Source organism: Staurois parvus, unplaced genomic scaffold (assembly GCF_062004578.1).
Source record: "Staurois parvus isolate SC_StPar_1 unplaced genomic scaffold, SC_StPar_1.0 ptg000432l, whole genome shotgun sequence".
NCBI lineage: Eukaryota > Metazoa > Chordata > Amphibia > Anura > Ranidae > Staurois > Staurois parvus.
The window spans coordinates 537547-558804 of NW_028318228.1; the positions used below are offsets into that span (position 1 = coordinate 537547).

At 40.6% G+C, this 21258-nt stretch overlaps 1 protein-coding gene across 2 annotated transcripts in view; it reads left to right on the plus strand.

Annotated features, from left to right (window-relative positions):
- The window catches only part of LOC149454215 (aminopeptidase N-like), a 105999-nt gene extending 85223 nt beyond the window's left edge, over positions 1 to 20776 (plus strand). For both annotated transcript variants that reach the window (XM_089687619.1, XM_089687618.1), the window contains 4 exons: positions 760 to 927; positions 8662 to 8802; positions 16766 to 16847; positions 17274 to 20776. In XM_089687619.1, the coding sequence (XP_089543745.1) occupies positions 760 to 927; positions 8662 to 8802; positions 16766 to 16847; positions 17274 to 17432 (550 nt within the window). In that variant the 3' untranslated portion in view covers positions 17433 to 20776. The remainder of the gene's footprint in view (positions 1 to 759; positions 928 to 8661; positions 8803 to 16765; positions 16848 to 17273) is intronic.
- The last annotated feature ends 482 nt before the right edge of the window (positions 20777 to 21258 follow it).

Consider the following 21258-nt stretch of genomic DNA (forward strand, 5'->3'; position numbering starts at 1 on the left):
TTTTTACGCGTTTTTGATGCGGTTTTCATTTTTTTTTCATTTTCTTACATTTTTCTTGTTGGTCGGCAGATTTAAAACGCATCAAAAACACACTATATGCTTTTTCTGCAGCATTTCCATTGAAGTCTATAGAACCAAAAATGCAACTTTTTGTGTTCAAAAAAGTCCCTGACCCTTTCCAAAAACACACACCAGGTGAAAACGTGGAGATGTGAACCTGTCCCATAGGAAATCATGTTAAATGGACTGTACTGCGTTTCTGCAAAACGCTGCGGAAAACACGTAGGTGTGAACCTAGAGTAAGTCTAGGTTCACATCTCCACATTCCTGCGGGCTGCATTTTCAGGGGGCACGAGAGCCCATTCATTTGGATGGACTCTCGTGCCCCGGGACACGCAGGGAAGAAGTATCTGCACTTCTTCAGAAAACGCAGTTCAGTTCCCTGTACGGTTGCGATTTCCAGTGCGGCCGGCGTGTCAGAATCAATAGCACCCGCCCGCCGGTCCGCATTCCTCTGTGCGGGTGGTGCGGCTGTACGGATTTTTATGCGGATCCGCAGTGGCACCACCCACACAGATGTGAACCAGGGGTGACAGAATTCCGCTTATGCTGCAGTCTTTTGAGGACACAGCTTTCAGTTTTAAAATGCCGTGCATGATCACTGATCTTACATTGTGTACAGTGGAATGACCACATCTGAATATAATCCCAGCACTGATACACAAAGTATATCCCAGTATCATTTGTATGTGTCCACAGAATTCATCCAAACCTGAGATACACTATTTACTGCAATGCAATAGCAAGAGGAGGAGAAGAGGAGTGGAACTTTGCGTGGCAAGAATTTAAAAGGACAGATAATGCGCAGGAAGCAGATAAACTGAGAACAAGTCTGGCCTGTAGCAAGGAACCCTGGATCCTTAACAGGTAAGAATTCCTTTAGGAGACAATACTGGAATGGATAGTTATTATTTTTACTATTATTATTATACAGTATTTATAAAGCTCCAACAGTTCGCTCAGCGCTGTACATTACAAAGGGGGACAGAACATGCGACAGTACAATAACAATACAATGCAAAACATGAGGGGATCGAGGGCCCTGCTCTTTCGAGCTTACAATCTAGGCGGGAGGGGATAGTGGTACAGGAGGAAATAGCTGTGGGGGATGGAGTGGTAGGAAGAGTGGAGGAGGTCGGCAAGTTAGCAGGGGGTGGGGTAGGCTTCCCTGAAGAGATGGGTTCTCAGGGTGCGCCTAAAGGAGAGTAGATTAGGTGATAGTCTGATGGGTTGGGGCAGGGAGTTCCAGAGGATGGGTGACACCCTGGAGAAGTCCTGGAGGCGGGCATGGGAGGAGGAGACCAGGGAACTAGAGAGAAGGAGGTCTTGTGAGGAGCGGAGTGTGCGTGCTGGGCCGTACTTGGATATTAGGTCGTTGATGTAGTTCGGGGCAGTATGGTGGACAGCTTTGTACATCAGTGTTTGGATTTTGAATTTGATCCGTTGTGCAATCGGAAGCCAGTGGAGGGATTGGCAGAGGGGGGTGGCGGAAACGGAGTGGTTGGAAAGGTGAATGAGTCTGGCAGCCGTATTCAGGATCGACTGAAGCGGGGATAGCCAGCGGCGAGGCAGGCCAGTGAGGAGGGAGTTGCAGTAGTCGAGTCGTGATATGAAGAGGGAGTGGATGAGCTGTTTAGTGGTTTCTGGGGTTAGGAATGTGCGGATTTTGGTGATGTTGCGGAGGTGGAGTCTGCATGAGTTTGTTAATAATCGGATCCATCCTGCGGGGATGGTTGGCTTGCTTTACAACTTACCTTTCTGTGGAGCGGGTCCGGTGTCACCCCATGCGGTTGGTGTCACCCGGTGCGGACCGCACCCCATGCACCTGCCTCGGGACGCCACTGTGCACAGTGTATGGGCTTAAAATGCAAATTACATCTGTTGCTGCAGATCCTGGCTGCAGAGTATTTTTTGCTCATAGGAAAGCATTACAGAAAATGCCATGAATGCATGACTGCTGGCGCTGGTGTGAACTTATGCACCCATATAGGTGTATTTTTCAAAACGTTAAATTTTATGTTTTGAAAAATATGTTCATATGCATGCATGACTACACACTTATACCAGCGGTTATGCACACACAGCATTTTATGTAATACAGAAAATACACTACAGCTGTGACTCATATAACACATATATTACAATGTACACCCATATGCTGTACTGCAAGAGGCCTAATAACACTGTTCAACAAACTTTTATTTTTTGCCAGTTTTGGAAACAAAAGGATCCATTTCTTAATGAATTTCACATTCTGAGTTCAAATATAACAATGAAATTTGTCAATTGGCTCTAGTTTTTCTGTAAACGGAAAGTTTTCTACTATAGGCGTAATGACTACATAATGCACAATAATTATATAGATAGATGTCTGTCCACAAATATAAAGCAAGTGATATTGACTACAGGAGATTCCACTGTTGTAGTCTTGACCCCAAAAGCTCTGCCTTGTTCTTCGGAAGATCCAGGTCTCTGATAAGATCGCTCAATTCCACTTGTGTAATGAGGTGTGGTTCAGTGGGTGTGGATGGAAGAAAGTCTGGGTCATGTGAGGTTGACGGTTGATGACTACACGCTTCAGGTTCTTCCTCACTTGACTCAACCACGAAGAATCTGGTGCTTTAGGAATTGGTAGCCCCTCTCCATGAGGAACTGGACGTATTGCCGATGGAATATTTGGATAGTGCACAGATAACTTTTTCTTCTTATTTAGCCCTTTTACAATTGGAGGCACCATACAAAAGTAACAATTACTAACATGATCTGTTGGCTCTCTCCAAATCATTGGCACAGCGAAAGGCATAGATGCCTTTTTTCCATTCAACCATTGCTCCAGTGCCGTCCCACAAGAATTGCAGCATATATGTGGTGCCCAGCTCTTGTCCTGGTCTCCTATCTTGCAGCCAAAATACAAGTTGTAGGCTTTCTTAATCATTCCTGTTATCCTCCTTTTTTGTGAGATAAAAGTTATTTCACCGCAGATATAGCAGAAATTATCTGCTTTATTCACACAAGTTCGAGGCATTACTGAGTAGCCTATATAAGCATAAAACGAAATGTAAAGACGCTGTCGAACTACAATCAGCTACAGATACTGCAGCTTTTATGCAGTGAAGTGATGCAATTAAAGGCTAATATTGCATCATCTCAGTATACATGCAATTTTCTATTGGTCACCAGTATCAATTGCGCAATATGCAGCTGAAGTTGCATCATAATTTTGAATGGCTTACGTCATTAGATGGGTGAATATATCATGGAAACTAGAGCCAATCAACATTTTTTAGGGTCATTTTCGTTTTCAGCACCCCAAAATTATGTAAGATTAGCTAATTTTATGCCCAAAACTTTTTACCTGTTGAACAGTGTCATTCAAAATTGGGTATTCAGATTCCTACATAAGCCTAATGTTGTCTGGTTCTCTAACACTTTTGTTGTCCTGTGTTATTAAGAAACCAAAAATGTTAAATTTTTTGACAGCAGAGAGTGTTTTGATGCAGTTCAGTTGATTTAAATGGAAAAGGCATTAGGTTACTTTCAGGAGTTTTTTTAAGTGTTTTTGCGTAAAAAAAAAACGCCTGAAAAGCTCAAGAAAAACGCTTCCCTATATATGTGAATGTATAGCTATGTATGTTTTCACACTGAGATGTTGTGCTTGCAGTGCGGTTTAAAACCTCCTGGTTGCAGCATTTTGGGGCATGTTTGGGGAGTTAAAAAAAACACCCCAAAAATACCTCATCCCATTGAAATCAATGGAAAACGCCTGAAAAGCGCCTCAAAAACACCTGAAGAGCGCCTCAAAAATGCCTCTGAGAAGCGTTTTTGGTGTAGTTTTTAAGTCACATGTCCTTTAAAAACGCTCAGAAAGCGCTGCAAAAAAGCAGTAAAAACACCTATGCGTTTTTGCTGTGTTGTTATGGCGGATCAGTGTGAAAGTAGCCTTAGGCAAAGCCACAAAGTTGTGAATCCAGCCTTATTCCACACCTGTCTCAGTAACCACCTGTCCCGAGAACTGGAAGTGAGCACACAGAGGAAACACAGAAAATTGTATCAAATATTTAATTTTCCTTTCCTGGAGCCAATCCATGGCATCATACATGTGGTAGTATACTGCCATGCTGGCGCCAGGAAAGTGGAAAATTGTTTCAAATATTTACTGTAATTTTTTCTTTTCTGGCTTCAGTCCATAGCAGTATACTACCACATGTGTGTTCCCATGTTGGCACCAGGAAAATGTTTATATCTTGTCCCTGTTAGAGCTGATGTAGATAGACATATGCCGTGTGCTTTCAGGTGAATTTAACTTACGTTTGAGATCAGATGGGTTTCTTAGTACAGCTGCACCTCGGTTTACGAACGCCTCGGTTAACGTAATTTTCGGTTTACAAATGAAAATCCATTGAAAATAATGCCTCGGTTTACATATTTTTTTATGAATTTTTTTGCAATACAAAGTAAGTTTCCCCAGGATGCATTGCTCCTGGGAGGTTTATAGCGCTGGCCCCGTGCATGCTGGAGTCTGTGGGTAGCACGTGGCGTCAACTGTGGAAATGTTGGAGTGGTTTTTGCATCAAGTTATTGCTTGATTAATCATGTCCCTGTACAGTATTTATGCCTTTAAAGTGCACCTTATAAAGAGTTTTGAACAGATAAGACTTTTTTTTTTTACTTTCTTCTGACCTCCGGAACAAATTAATTGGTTTGCAATGCATTCCTATGAGAAACTGCGTTTCAGTTTACAAATTTTTCGCAATACGAAACGTCCTGGAGAAAGCATTACATTCGTAAACCGAGGTACACCTGTACTGTCTATCGATGCAACACGATCAATGATTTTCCGCCTTAGCTAATTCACTCAGTTTTATCAAATCAATCTAAATCAACTGGAAGGGTAGTTGTGCCTACTCAGTTTTTTGCTGTATTGATAGTTTTGATCAAATCACATGTAGATTTGATAATAAAATCAAAGTGTGTATGACTACCATTAAACAGGATTTTCCTCACTTCCCGTCTTAGTGACAACCTGTGATCTGGATGAGAAGTGAAGGGAAATCTACCTAACAGAGACACAGGTAGTGATGGGCCTGACATCCATTCTAACACCTCTCTGCCTTATCTAAATCAAGAGTTTTGGTGGAGTTTCCATTTTAGGGCCCGTGCCAGCAAGTTGTTGTTCATGTCAGAACTGCTTTTCTGCCCATACAAATCAGTGGGAATGGAAATGGAGCTTGAAGCAGCTAATGCAGCTTAGAAGGAGGTCAAATACATCTGACAATGAACTCTAAATAATCTCAGAAATGTCTCAAACTAAAGTCATATGCAAGTGGAATGTACCTGAAAGCAGTCTGCATTTGCCAATAGACACAAGCTCAAAGCCTAATGAGAAGGGGGAACTAACCTTTGCATTGCAATATACAACCAAATTTCTTAAAGTGCAAAAACAAAATGTCCAGTAGTGGTGTGTTTGGGGGGGAGGGGATCTTTTTCAACACTAAAACTGATCATCTGGGTATAGTGTTATAAAAAGAGTAGCCAATCTCAAAATCTGCAAGAAAAGACAGGAAGACAGGCAATACAGTTAGCTAAACATTCTGTAACCAGTGACGAGCTTGGCGTGTTCAGACTAGGATCTAAACCCATGTTTGCGCCCACCAGGAAGCTGTCACCTGTACAGGCCAATCATCTGTGGCCAGGGCATTCCCTCATATAAAAGCCTCTTGTGTATAGTCTGAACACGTCCAAGCTCATCATTAGCTGTAATTTACAGTGCTGTGAAAAAGTATTTTCCCTCTTCCTGATTTTTTTTATTATATTTTTTTCATATTTGTCTTACTTAAATGAATCAGATCATCAAATAAATTTTAATATTACACATAGATAACCCGAGTAAATACAAAATGCAGTTTTTAAATGACAATTTCATTTATTAAAGGAAAAAAGCTGTCCAAACCTGCTTGGCCATATGTGAAAAAGCAATTGCCCTCTAAACCTAATAACTGGTTGTACCACCCTTGGCAGCAACAACTGCAATCAAGCATTTGCGATAACTGGCAATGAGTCTTTCACATCACTGTTAAGGAATTTTGGCCCACTCTTCTTTGCAGAATTGTTTTAATTCAGCCACACTGGAGGGTTTTCCAGCATGAACGGCCTTTTTAAGGTCACACCACAGCATCTCAATCAGATTTAAGTCCGGACTTGACTAGGCTACTCCAAAAACTTAATTTTGGATTTTTTGTGAGCCAATAAGAGGTGGACTTGCTGATGTGTTTTGGATCATTGTCCTGCTGCATAACCCAAGTGAGCTTGCGGTCATGAACTGACGGCCAAACATGAATTCTGTGAAAATCTTCAACAAGAATAATTCCATCAATTATGGCAAATCATCCAGGTCCTAAAGCTGCAAAGCAGGTCCAGACCATCACACTACCACCACCTTGTTTGACCGTTGGTATGATGTTCTTCTTATGAAATGCGGTGTTCATTTTATGCCAGATGTAATGGGATGCACACCTTCCAAAAAGTTTAACTTTTGTCTCATCAGTCCACAGAATATTTGCCCAAAAGTCTTGGAAATAAGATTTTTTTTGGCAAATGTGAGAGGAGCCTTTGTGTTCTTTTTGTGTTCCCATGGATGCCATTTTTGCTCAGTCTCTTTCTTATTGTTGAATCATGAATCATCATGAATCACTGACCTTAACTGAGGCCTCCTGGATGAGCCGTTGTTGTGTTTTTGGAGTCATTTTGGTAGGTCGGTCACTCCTGAGAAGGTTCACCATTGTTTCTAGTTTTCTCCATTTGTGGATAATGATTATCACCGTGGTTCCCTGGAGCCCCAAAGCCTTAGAGATGACTTTGTAACCCCTTCTAGACTGATAGATTTCAATTACTTTGTTTTTCCACTGTTCTTGAATTTCTTTAGATGCGGCACGATGTGTTGATTTTTAAGATCTTTTAGTGTGTTTCACTTTGTCACACAGCTTCTATTTAAGTGATTTCTTGATTTAACAAGTCTGGAAGTAATCAGGCCTGGGTGTGGGAAGTGAAATTTAAATCAGCTTTTCAAAAAAAGTAGTTAATCACAGTTCATTCATGATTTAAGCTGGCCATACAAATTCCGAACTAATATTCTTTCGAAAATCATAACTAAGAATTTTCGTTTGAAAAACACCTTTAGTGAGCCACAGCAACGGCCAATTTTTGTGAGGCCATTGAAATTTGAGTGATCGAGCCTGTTGGAATCTTTCTGAAAAATGAATGAATTTCTAATCATTGATGGGAGAATCATGCAAGAAGTATAATCGAAAAAAAAATGAGCATGGGCTGTGACCTGGAAAGAAAAGAAGATTCCTGACCACAAAATTTATTTTCTGGAGCAACATGAGGTAAACCTAGAGGCTTGGCTGGTCAAATTTCAAAATTAATGGTGGCTCCATTGGATTACAAAATGTACAAAATTTCTAATTTGTGAAAGAAAATTAGGTCAGAATTTGAACCCATGTATGACCTGCATTCAGGGGCGGACTGACCATTTGGGCTCTCGGGCACTGCCCGAGGGCCCGGGGTCAGTAGGGGGCCCCATGAGATGCCCCTGGTGCCTTTCATAGGCTTTTTTGGGTGTGGTTTGAGTGTGGGTGAGGACACAGGGGCCCCATGATCCCCTATTGCCCGGGGGCCCCATGAGTTTTCAGTCCGCCCCTGCCTGCATTAGTAAAGGGTGGGCAATTACTTTTTTCACGTAAATCATCATGTAAAGGAGAAGTACAGACAAAGCTTTTTTGGCTGTACTTCTGTGTATCACAGGAGTGCAGTTCATTCTATACTTCTATGACCCATTTACAACTGACAGCGGGCTGAAGCCCACTGTTGACTGGCGTCACTGATGCCGCCCAGGCTAGGGAAAGATCCTGACATTAAGGTTGGGATCCACCCCAGAGTCTGGAGCGACACCTCGCTCAGCCTCTCAGCTATCTGCTGAGAGCCTGAGCCAGCTGCTTCCTCCACAGCCCAGCGCTCCAGTGAGCGCAAGTTGGGGGACAGAGCAGACAGTGGTGACTGACAGTCATAGCTCTCTGCTCACTGCGGCGATAAGAACTCAGCAATCAGTGGTCATGTAATTGCTGAGTTCTCACCCTTAAAGCCAGCGGGGGACTAATGCTGCATCCACCTAGTTAAGTATGATTTGACAATAAAATAAATCCCATATTTCTCTTTTAAAAACTGCATTTTGTATTTACTTGGGTTATGTTTGTGTAATATTACAATTTGTTTGATTATCTGAATCATGTAAGTGTGACAAACATGCAAAAAAAACCCCAAAAATATCAAAAGGGGACAAATACTTTTGCACACAACTGTATATAAGGACCTAGAAGGTTTTTTTTTTTATAATATAAAGTTTTTATTATTAGTGAAATGGGCTTATATATTGTAGACACGGATTCTGCAATATAGCTTAAATAGAAGGAATGTGTTACAACTGCAAAGTTATCAAACTGCTGAAGACAAATGAAATGAGAGGTCTAATCAGAAGGAATTTTGTTTTAAATTTGTTTTCTTTTAACAGAACTGAAGATTCTTTGTAATTGTGATTTTTTTTAGACTGTTAGAATATGCAACGGATTCCACAAAAATTCGTAGACAAGACTCTATTTCCACAATTCTAAATGTTGCCGGTAATTTGGTTGGTCAGAGTCTTGCCTGGGACTTTGTCAGAGGCCACTGGAAGACATTCCGTGAAAAGTAAGTGCTTCATTACTATTCTAAATGTAGCACCCTCTTAGTTAGGCTGCTAGGAAAATTTAGTCTTTGGCTCCTTCTGTAATCAGCAGAGCTTGATTGCTTCCCCCTGACTCTAGAAGTTTCTGGAACTTAAGGAGGAAGAATTCAAATGACCAGCCTGAATATTGAGCAGGACCTAGCCATTCCCTGGGGAGGTGTGTCCAGATGGTGGCTGGGATGCTGTTAAATAGTCTGGAGCCCTGAGGAGATTGTCTTTTTTCCTGCTGAGAGAAAAGATCCATGAGTTCAAATGTGTGTGTGTGGAAGGGGGGGGGGGGGGTACTTGCCCCTGGAGCTCTTTGGTCTGGATGCTGAACTACTCTACAAGAAACTGGACCTATGAACTGATCCTGTTCTGGGATTCTGTGATTAGAGCCTTTTTTTCTGTGCTGCACCTCACTTCATGGTCCCCAGCTGTGAACCCATAGACCACTCCAGTCTACCTTTACCTGTTCTCAAACCTACTTCATGATCCCCAGTCATGAACCCATAGACCGCTCCAGTCTACCCTAATCTGTTCTCAGATCTACTTCATGATCCCGAATTCTGAACCCATAGACCGCTCCAGTCTACCCTAATCTGTTTTCAAACCTACTTTATGGTCCCCAGCCGCGAAGCCATAGACTGTTGCAGTCTACCTTTACCTGTTCTCAAACCTACTTCATGGTCCCCAACTGAGAACCTATGGACTGTTCCAGTCTACCTTTACTTGTTCTCAAACCCAGTTCATGGTCCCCAGCCATGAACCTATAGACTGTCCTAGTCTACCTGTTACTTGTGCTGCTATTATTGAGCAAGAAGTATCCCCTGCTAACAGTACCTAACGTTTTGGAGAATATCCCATAGCTTGTTGCCTTTCCTTGTTTTACTAGCAAATAAACTTCAAAAACACATCCCCTAGACTGTTCAATGAGCCAGAGTGAGTGCACTGTAGCTGTGTGCTTGGCTGCCCCTGCTCTAAGCTGGGAAAGAACCTATTGAACTACAGCGGCCCCTACAGAGGTTGCACTACATAAAAAAGGAAGGTACTTTGACTGTTGTGAATAAAACTCATATTAAATATGCTCTAAATGGTGAAAAAATATATATAAAATGTGAATAAGCTCTTAAAGTTCATTCAATTAAAAAAAAGTGCATGAACCAACACCATGTAACATATATCCGTGCTCCGAATTTGCTTTGCACACTATATTGTCACCTCAGTGCTCTCAGAACTCTCACTTCCAGTTTTCTATTATGTTGCGCGTAAATAAAATATCTCCACTTTTAGCCGCTATCTCCTCTGACCACTAGGGAAGTCTTGTGACTTCTATCACTGTTCAGCCGAGCACTGGTTAAAACTTGTAGGAGTATTCATTTTCCTCTGACCTCTGTCTGTGCCTGGATAGTGCTGATTGGCCCTGTGCTGATCACATGCACTCTCCCAAGAAAAAAAAAAACATCTGTAGCCATACACACCAAACTGAGCATGTGCCGAGTAAGTCCACATGTCTTATCAGGAGATAAGAGGGGGACACTGGAAGAAGGGGAGGATCAGATAAATCAGGATCAAACAGCTTTTTTAGACAATGTGGAGGATTAACCCCTTAGGTTCCACAGTGAGAATAACAAGCATGCTTTAAAGCCTAACTGTGCAAATAAAAAAATTATCCCTTTAATCCTGTATTACATTATCACACAAAGCTATGAACATACCCTGAGAGCTACTTTACCTATTCCAGTCCTGGTTCCATTACAGGCAACAGTTTGATACCTGTCCTGTTGAGCCCTTAGAACAAGTGCATTTTAACTTCTCTTTATTGTTTACTAATATTTTTATTAATCATTTTTAAATGAAAGAACAAAAAAGCAGATGTACCGCCAGTACAAAAGTTTTCTGATAAAATACTTGAAAAAAATTGTAGCACATTTACAGAAATGATTAACCAATATTACATATACCTCTAATACAGTCAGCGGACAGAAAGAGAAAACTTGTCCAACTGTGATTGGTAAATAAGTGGAGAGAGCACAATAACATCCACATAATGGAGGGATGATCCAGAGGATTGTTGTAAGGATGTTGGAATCACTTAGAAGAGATATGCATACAATACATACTATATACACGTTCCTTGAAGTGTGCTGTGATTCACTTACACCTCTGTATGAACTATGGACACTTTATCCTGCACCTAACCACTTAACCACTGTTACTAGTCTATTAAGGGCTATTGTTTTTCTGTGTATCCCTAGGTGGTCCTGGGTCATGTTATTATTATTCTCATTTATTATCTGGTTATATATTACATTTAGTTTTTTAGCGCTGCATCAACTTTATATTCTATTCATATTGCCCTTATTTGGTGTGGGACAGATGCTGGCTGCTTTTTAGTTTCTTTATTCACCATTTGCCATAAGAGCGCAGGAGGATTTTTATGTTATTTATACTATATACAGTTGCAAGAAAAAGTATGTGAACCCCTTGGGATTACGTGGAGTTTTGCATGAATTGGGCATAAAATGTGCTCTGAACGTCATCTAAGTCACAACAATAGAAGAACATAGTCTGCTGAACATAATACTACACAAACATTAGATGTTGCCATGGTTTAATTGCACATAACATGTAAACATTCACAGTGCAGGGAGGAAAAAGTATGTGAACCTTTGGACTTAATAACTGGTTGACCCTCCTTTGGCAGCAATAACCTCAACCAAACGTTTCCTGTAGCTGCAGATCAGACCTGTACAACGATCTGGAGTCATTTTGGACCACTCCTCTTCACAAAACTGTTTCAGTGTAGCAATATTCTTGGGATGTCTGGTGTGAATCGCTCTCTTAAGGTCATGCCACAGCATTTCAATTGGGCTGAGATCAGGACTCTGACTGGGCCACTCCAGAAGGCGTATTCTGTGCTGTTGCAGCCATTGTTTTGTTGAATTACTTGTATGCTTTGGGTCATTGTCCTGTTGCATCACCCATCCTCTGCGGAGCTTCAGTTGGCAGACAGATGGTCGTACATTTTCCTGCAAAATGTCTTGATAAACTCTGGAATTCATTTTCCCATCAATGACAACAATCCATCCAGGCCCTGAGGCAGCAAAGCAGCCCCAAACCATGATGCTCCCTCCACCATGTTTTACAGTGGGGATGAGGTTTTGATGTTGGTGTGCTGTGCCTTTTTTTCTCCACACATAGTGTTGTGTGTTCTTCCCAAACAACTCAATCTTGGTTTCATCTGTCCACAGTATATTTTGCCAGTAGTGCTGTGGAACATCCAGGTGCTCTTTTGCAAACTTCAAACGTGCTGCAATATTCTTTTTGGACAGCAATGGCTTCCTCCGTGGTGTCCTCCCATGTACTCCATTCTTCTTTAATGTTTTCCTTATTGTAGATGCGTCAACAAAAATGTTAGCATGTGCCAGAGATTTCTGTAGGTCTTTAGCTGACACTCTGGGATTCTTCTTTACCTCATGCAGCATTCTGCGCTGTGCTCTTGCAGTCATTTTTACAGGACGACTACGCCTAGGGAGAGTAGCAACAGTGCTAAACTTTCCCCATTTGTAGACAGTCTGTCTTACCATGGACACATGAACATCAAGGCTTTTGGAGATACTTTTGTAACCCTTTCCAGCTTCATGCAAGTCAACAATTCTTGATCGTAGGTCTTCTGAGAGCTCTTTTCTGCGAGGCATGGTTCACATCAGACAGTGCTTCTTGAAACCAGTAAACCCAAAACAGGTGTATGTTTTTTAAGGGCAGGACAGCTGTCTGCAACACATCCAATATCATCACACTGATTGGAGTCAAGGTTGGCTCACTCCTGGCTCAAATTAGCTCTGGGAGAAGTCATTAAGCTAGGGCCTCACATACTTTTTCCTCCCTGCACTGTGAATGTTTACATGTTATGTGCAATTAAACCATGGTAACATCTAATGTTTGTGTAGTATTATGTTCAGCAGACTGTGTTCTTCTATTGTTGTGACTTAGATGACGTTCAGAGCACATTTTATGCCCAATTCATGCAAAACTCCACGTAATCCCAAGGGGTTCACATACTTTTTCTTGCAACTGTACATGACTGGGAACCCTAAATCATGGTGTTCCTCTGAGTTGCTGAACAGAAGCCAGCCAGCCCATACTGCATAGAAGGCTTGGTGGTCCAGACTTCCAACAATTGTAATTTCTTATTTATATTGTAATTGCAGCGCTAAAGATAATAATAATAATATATCAGATATGAATGGCAATATAAAGTGACAAGTGAAAAAACGCTAACAAAGAGCGCAACTAAGTGACAACAGTGTGTCGTCCTTTATCGGACGAATATCAGTGACATAAATGCACAATATAAACGTATAGCAGTCCACAAATTATTTTTCCTTAAACGTGCTTATATCATCCAGTGTGTGGGGATGTTGGTCGCTTCTCACAAGTTTCAAATAAAAAAGGAGGGCACTAGTGGTCATCTAGGAACTGATGGGGCTAAGGCACTTCTCAGGTACTCGTTACACCCTGGAAACGGACTCCAGACCTCTCTGTGGGACCCTCACAGCAAAATAGGGCAGCTCCTTGGTGTTAGCTAAACCCAGCTTCACAGCAACTCAGCAGCGCTAGATATCCACCTTAAAGCAGCTTTGTCAGTATAACACGGCACCTCCAGACTGTGCTTACCGACGTATGGTGATATTATGGAGCAGTATACAATTAGCAGTATACAGTATACAATGTAACAAGTACCTGAGAAGTGCCTTATCCCCATCGGTTCCTAGATGACCACTAGTGCCCTCCTCAATACCATTTACATGCACATTGTGAGTGCGCAGCCGGTGAGTGCAAGCACACCTCATTTCTCTTATCCACAAGAAGTCATTAGCACACGGGCAGACTGACCATTTGGAAACTTGGGCACTGCCCGAGGGCCCGGGGTCAGTAGGGGGCCCCATGAGATGCCCCTGGTACCTTTTTCATAGGCTTTTTTTTAGGCAAGGACACAGGGGCCCCATGATCCCCTATTGCCCGGGGGCCCCATGAGTTGTCAGTCTGCCCCTGCATGAGCACCTTATTTATATGAAACTTGTGAGAAGTGACCAACATCCCCACACACTTGATGATGTAAGCACGTTTAAGGAAAAATAATTTGTGGACTGCTATACGTTTATATTGTACTTTTATGTCACTGATATTCGATATAGGACGACGCACTATTGTCACTTTGTTGCGCTCTTTGTTAGCGTTTTTTCACTTGTCACTTTATATTGCCATTCATATCTGATATATTATTATTATCTTTAGCACTGCAAATACAATATATATGATTTAAAGGATTTAGAGGTTTTTTCCTTTTGCAAGCTGCTTTGACTGTATTTATTTCTTTATTTAGTCTAAACAGCGCTCGCTTGATTATCAATTTTGTAATTTCTTATTTACATTTATTTTTTATTTTATGTATTACAGGTACTTATATAGCACTATCAATTTACACAGAGCATTACATACATATTGTACAGATTGTACATTCACATCAGTCCCTAACCCACAAGGGGCGTACAAATCTAAAGTCCCTAACTTATATTCATACACATACACATACTAGGGCCAATTGAGATGGGAGCCAATTAACCTACCAGCATGTACATTAAATACATACATGATTTAACCATTCTAAACCACTATTTATCAAATTAGGGTGGTGACTGTGCTTTTCAGTATAGGAATCAAGGTTTTTGCAACAAGTGAAAAGTGAGATATCATGGAGATTTACTTGAAAACCTGAGCATTTAGCCAGAGAGAGATAGAGGTAACTGTATGTGTTACTATACCTGGATAACACTTTTCTAATTTAATTTTTTCTACTTTAATTTTTGGACAGGACCTGATATGTAGAAATGCTCCTAGTAGACATGTGCAATTAGTTTCCTTACAATTGAAATTCAGATGACATTTTCATTATTTGGAGATTCGGATGTATCCAAATCATAGTATTAATGAATTTCAACGAATCCAAAATAAGTTATAATAAAACAACAAATGCATTTGTATTCATTTGTTTGTGACTTCAGGGGTTCTGTAAGTTCGGCCAAAGCAAAAGGCGCAAAACATGAAAGTCTACGGGCAGCACAGTGGCTAAATGGTTAGCACTTCCTCCTGGCAGTAGTAGTGTCGCTGGTTCGAATCCCAACCACGGCACCACCTGCGTGGGTTTCCTCCGGGAACTCCGGTTTCCTCTCACACTCCCAAGACATGCTGGTCAGTTAATTGGCTCCCATCTAAATTGGCCCTAATATGTGTATGTATAAATGTGAGTTAGGCACCTTAGATTGTACACTTCTTGAGGGTTAGGGACTGATGTGAATATACAAGATATATGTAAAGCGCTGCATAAATTGACGGCGCTATATAAGTACCTGAAATAAATAAATAAAAGTCACACTGAAGCGGCAAACAAGTTGCAATTCAAAGTTGCACTGAAAGTCACACAACTTTGGTTCACACTGCTGCAGAAGTGTGAACCAAGCCTTAATGTTTGTAGCATCTGAAATAACATAACCAATGAATCCAAATTTTCCAAAATAACTTCCGAAAATACAAATCGATTCAGAACAACAAATATACAAAACGAATCTGAATATGCGAAACAAATCCTGAATAGGAATCATTCTACCATAATGAATATGACGAAACAAAATGACTGACTTAATGAATTAATCTGAAAGGAAACAAAACATTTTTTTGTTCGTCATGCACATCTCTAGTCCTAGTTCCCTACATCTCTGCCCGTAGAGAGGAGATTTTATATATTTGAACAGGCATTCTCTACCATCAGGCCTTTCCACTTTAACCATAAAAACATTGGAGACATGTTTGGAATGTGGGAGAGTTTTTGGGATAGGTTTCTTTCTCATTTGGTCAGATAGCCAGAGGTGCTCCAACAGCTACTGAAAAAAGCCTAATATGGCAATGGAGAGCTAGATTTTCATGGCAACATTGGTAGAAAAATAATTTGTTAAAACATTCTTTCTTGTTAAAATTGAGTCAACTGTTTTCTTTTGAAAGCCCTAAAATTTCCTGCAGACCTGCGACTTAAATGGAATACCAGATGTATAAAACAGGTCTCATTACTAGAGTTGAAAATATTTATAGGATGGAGGAGCTATGTCATATGGAGGAGGATAAAATGGAAAAATTCAGGAAAACGTGGTGTAGTTGGTTAAAATTTAAATCCTCTGAAAGATATATGGAACTGGTGGGAATTGGGGGGAGAAATGTAGAAGCCAGGAGAGAGCATTAATTGTGAATTTGAGGGAGAGCAGTGTTGGAGATAAATAGATAAATATGAGTGAAGATATAGGTCAGGAAGAGGATGTGGATGGGGGGAAAGGGGATGGGGGGAGGGGGAAATGGTGTGTGTGTGGGGGGGTATATGGGGTAATATGGAATGTGTATACGTGAATTATTTTTATAAACATGTTGTTCTTTTTATACTAGAAAATCAAATAAAAGTTACAAAGTTACATTACAATATGTACAATTTTTTTCTAAGCAAAATTTACTTGAAATTTTTTTTTCATCCTGTTCTTTTGAACAATAAAAAACAAATTTCAGTTTGACCCCATTATCCATCAGAAAACTGAACGAATGTTCTACAATAAAAAAATTTCTAACAAATATTCAAAAGTCTAATATTAGTAATGAAATACAATATGGTGGATTATTCTAACAGAAATTGTTTTTCCAGCGGGTGGTAATTACTGTATCAATTCCATTTTTGAAGTTACCCTTCTACTAAAATGTGCCTAATGTATTGCAATTATAAGGGTAAAGATCATTTTAAACTATTTTTATAGAACGTCTGGAAATTAAACACGATAACCAGTAAAGTCTATATTTTTACCTACCAAAGGCAAAAGAATTTTAACATTTTTTACTTTTTTTCTCTAGGTTTGGAAGCTCTTCATTCTCTTTTGGTTACCTGATTTCAGGAGTTACTAGAAGGTTTTCAACTGATTTTGACATGCAGCAGGTAGGTGCTTACTAGGTAGTCACAAGGATGTACATGTGTAGAGGCTTTTAAAAGCATGAATTTACAAGCAGCAAAGTAGACCAAGGTTTGCCTAAGGCTTATTTATAAAAATTGAGGAAAGATGGTGCCTGAAGTAGCCGATGACTGGTTAGCGTTTATAGAAATATGGTACAAACAGTCTAAAGGGTTGTTATGGGCAATAATAGCACATTTATCCCGGCCTGTTTGTACAAATCAGTCTGAATGTCTTTAGGTTGTCAGATTTTGGCTAACATTTCGGATATTGTGGAAAGCATCCTGATTGGTAGACGGTAACTTTTATAGAATGAAATACCATGTAATCGTACCCACATCCAGTAGATGTGCAGGAATCCATTTGCTTTTAGTTTCCTCTTAATGATGACAATTATGTTTTTTTCTCACCAGTTTGAACAATTTAAAAAGGATAATGAAGCAGTTGGCTTTGGCTCAGCTACACGAGCTCTGGAGCAAGCAATAGAGAAGACCAAGGCAAACATCAAGTGGGTAAATGAAAACAAAAAGCTTGTTAAGGAGTGGTTTGAAGGAGCAGTAGTAAAGCCATAAATGACAACTGTATACCACTGCTACCTGATACTTGCGAAGATCAAGCCTACCAGCCACATGTGCCTCCTACAAGGACTGCTTGCCACTCTCCAGTTTATGGAGCTGCTATGGCTTACCGACTAGCACTTCCACCTTGCAGCATTGGGGTTCCTGTTTCCAATCCCAATCAGGACACTAACTGCATGGAGTTTGCATGTTCTCCCTGTGCTTGTGTGGGCTTCCTTTGGGTACTTTGCTTTCCTCCCACACTCTAAAAACATGCTAATAGGGTAATTTGCCCTGATAGGTGAGTTATGCCTGGTACACACATTCATTTTTTTTTTGTTTAACACAGTGGGCTGAATGGAGAAAAAAACACTTAGAGATGATTGTACCAACTAAGCAATGTTAGCGCAGTGATCTCTCCTGCTGTGCCTTTGTGTTCTAACAGGGACATCCTCCTTAGACTGGCTTCTGTCAGAAGGACAGCTGTTCACATGGTCTGAATGTCATCTAGTTCCTGCTGTACCAGGCTTTAGGGACCTTAGATAGTAAGCTCCTTGAGGGCAGGGACTGATGTGAATGTACAATATGTTAACCCTTTGAAGACCAAGGGACGTATTTGTCCCATGTTTTTAATTGCGTGTATCATCTGATTAAGAACTTAAAACTCTTTTTTTTTTGGGGTTTGAGTCAAAATATTAGTTCTTATCAACAAACAACAAATGGATCTAGCTTTTTGCCAATTATTTCATAAAATGGCTTAGTTACAGCAACTGAAGTGTACGAACTTTAAAAACAAAAAAATTTATTCTTTTGGCGTTCCAAAATCTTACGGTCCTCAAAGGGTTAAGTGCTGAAAAAGCTAATAGTGCTATATAAAAGCCTGTAATTAAAAAGAAAGAAAAATGGTTGAACAAGAACAAGATGTAATCTTCTGCTAGTTTATTTTTCTATCATTGCTTTCTGTGAACTTTCTTTTTTAAATTTACTGAACATTTGTTTCAAACCCTCCATGTACATATGACAAGGAATCTTCTTTTATTGCTCAGGGCTCAGTTTGCTTATTTTATATGGAAGAATATCCTGCTCCCACCTACACTACTCTATATCATAAGCAAATCAATGGGTCTAAAGGACATGAAATGATGCCAGGGGGAATGACCACAGCAAAAGATTATCTGACAAGTCCCTTCTCATTAGCTGCCCTCTTGACTACTGAGACTGTTACTTTCCAGGTCGCCAATACTGTCACTTACCTAAACCACAAATCATTCTTTTTTAAAGTAGGTAAAAAAAATCAATTCCTAAAATCTCAAATTACAATGTTGATTTAATGTTTAAATGTAATTATACATGCTATTTTGAATGTTTTCCAACTTTTAGTTTTCCCTATTTATGACTGCTCAACACCTATGTGCAGCTGCAAAAGAGTGGGCTTTAACACCCATATTCAGCAAATATGCTGGACTCACTGCACACTCTCAGCACAAAGACCTAGCTGTTAAAGAGCTGTCGGTCTGGAGTGACCAAGGATGCTGAGGCAGGCGTGAAGGGGTTAAATAACATCCATTGAGCAGAGACCACCATCACTATCTGCCCTGAGAAATACCCTATAGTTATCACTAGAGGCTAGAGCGCATGAACGAAGCCAGTATGTGGCTGCAAAGGGGGTACAGGAGATCAGCTGTGCTGATATATAATATTTTATTAGAAATAAATTATAAAAGTGATAATTGTTTAAACTATATGTCAATCAGTAAGGGCTCATTTAAGCAGGATCTAAATTCAGCCGGTTTAGCAGGAACTGTCCAAATTTCAATCCATTTATAGGCAGGTGGGTTGTACTGAAGTTGATCTGTCAATCAACTTCAGTACAAGCAGCCCGTAGTTTTTTTTTTTTGTATGACTACTCAGAGAACACTCAGTGGCTGAGAGCGCTGATTGGGAGCCGATCAGCAGACCTTTTTCCATCATGCCCCTTCACCCCTTCTGTTCGACTGGCTGCTGTATACACGGTATGAATGTCGGATAGTTTCTATTGGCCATTGGTGCCCGACATTTGCATTTGGCCCGTGTGTGCTAGGCATCAGACTTGCAGTTTTGGGGGGGGGCTTTAAAAACATGCAGTTGAGATGCATTTTAGTTCCTCCCTGAGCATATGGGGTTTTACTATGTCTCTCCTGTCGCATTTAGGTGAATGGGAATGGTGCACTAATTGTGAGGTTAAAACGGGCAGTGAGGAGGCATCACATTGCATCGTCACCACCTTTCAAATGCCTCTGAAAAGGATTCTGACCGTGAATCACTTTTCACAGGCACTGCAGTTTAGATACAAGTCTAAACTTAACCTCAGGGTATACATGTACTTTAAAGTAGAACCCTGGGTTTTTCTCTTTGTTTTTCTTGGTATTGAGATTGGAGATTAAAGATTAAGTTCATTTTTCATAACAAGTTACACCCATATTCAGGGTGTAACGTGTAACATGTTATGTTCAGACCGGCCCCTGCTCCCCCAGATCCCCTCTTTGACAGCTAGCAGGGGATCTTCTACCCCCTCGCTCGCTAGCTGTCAAATTTAAAAAAATTGTGGCCATGCAGGGCTCCACTCATTCTCAGTTCTCTGTGAATGAGAAACTACAAGTCCAGACAGCCTTAGCAACTCTCAGCTTGTAGCCCCCAATAAACAGCTACAGCTCCGGGGTAGTTCATTCATTCTTCCTGTCAGTATATCTGCTTGCTCGTACATCACGTACAGGCAAGTAGATATACTGACAGATCCGCTAGGCTCCTGCAGACAAAAATAATAAATGTACATTTTTTTACCTGCAAAGACATGCATTTATTATTTTTTTCTAAAAAGTGAACTTATCCTTTAAGCTTGGATGTTAATATTACATTGTTCCTGCATAGCGGATGTAACAGTCCAGCATAGATCTATATTCCACATGAGGAGTGGATAAACTCCCAGACACTCCCAGTTACCGAATAACTTGTGAATATACAGGCCTCTTCTGTCTACTGAAAACTCCATGTTGGGGTCCCCTAAATTAATTAACAAAGAAATCTAAAAGAATTTTGAAATGGAGTCAGACCTGAGATCCCAGGGTACTGGTTGTGGCTAGTACCTCCAATTCAGTCCTACTTTTGCAGCAGAGACTATACTTCGGACCAATTCACTTTGCATCTTGCTTCATAGACCTCATCAAGTATATGAAGGTTATCTACATGGGAGCCTGAAAAAACATATTTTACTATCTCTATGTAAAATAATATGAAATAGACTTTTCAAAAAGATACAATGAGAATTTTTTTTTGTTTGTTTTATATTCTAAAATGTTAAATAAAAATCTAATAGAAACCTTTATTTTGTCATTTTTGTTTTTCTAATTAGTTTGTGATGTTGTTATTATTATTATACAGTATTTATAAAGTGCCAATAGTTCGCTCAGCGATGTTATAGCAATAAATTACACTAATTAGACCACAATTAGACCAGAGGAATTAGACCACAACCTGGGTTAACTTTATGCAACGTCTGCAACAGTGTGCAGGAAAGTGATTGATAGGAAAGGAATGTCAGTGTTTACTAATTTGGTTGGTGTATGGGACTCTCTCACCCAATCAATGGCTTCCAGCAGAACCTGGCAGTCTCTCTCTCAGCTGATGAGGGCCCCCAGCAGTTCTTCGATCCCCACTGCAGCGCTCAGTCCAGTCACAGCACCCTAAGTTGCTTGCCAACAGGATGTCTCTCTCTCTAGGCTTGCGATGCTGATTGTCAGCGATCCCTCCTGGCTCCTCTCCTCTCTCTCCTCTGTGGCCTGGTCCAGTACTCTGGCGTCCCACA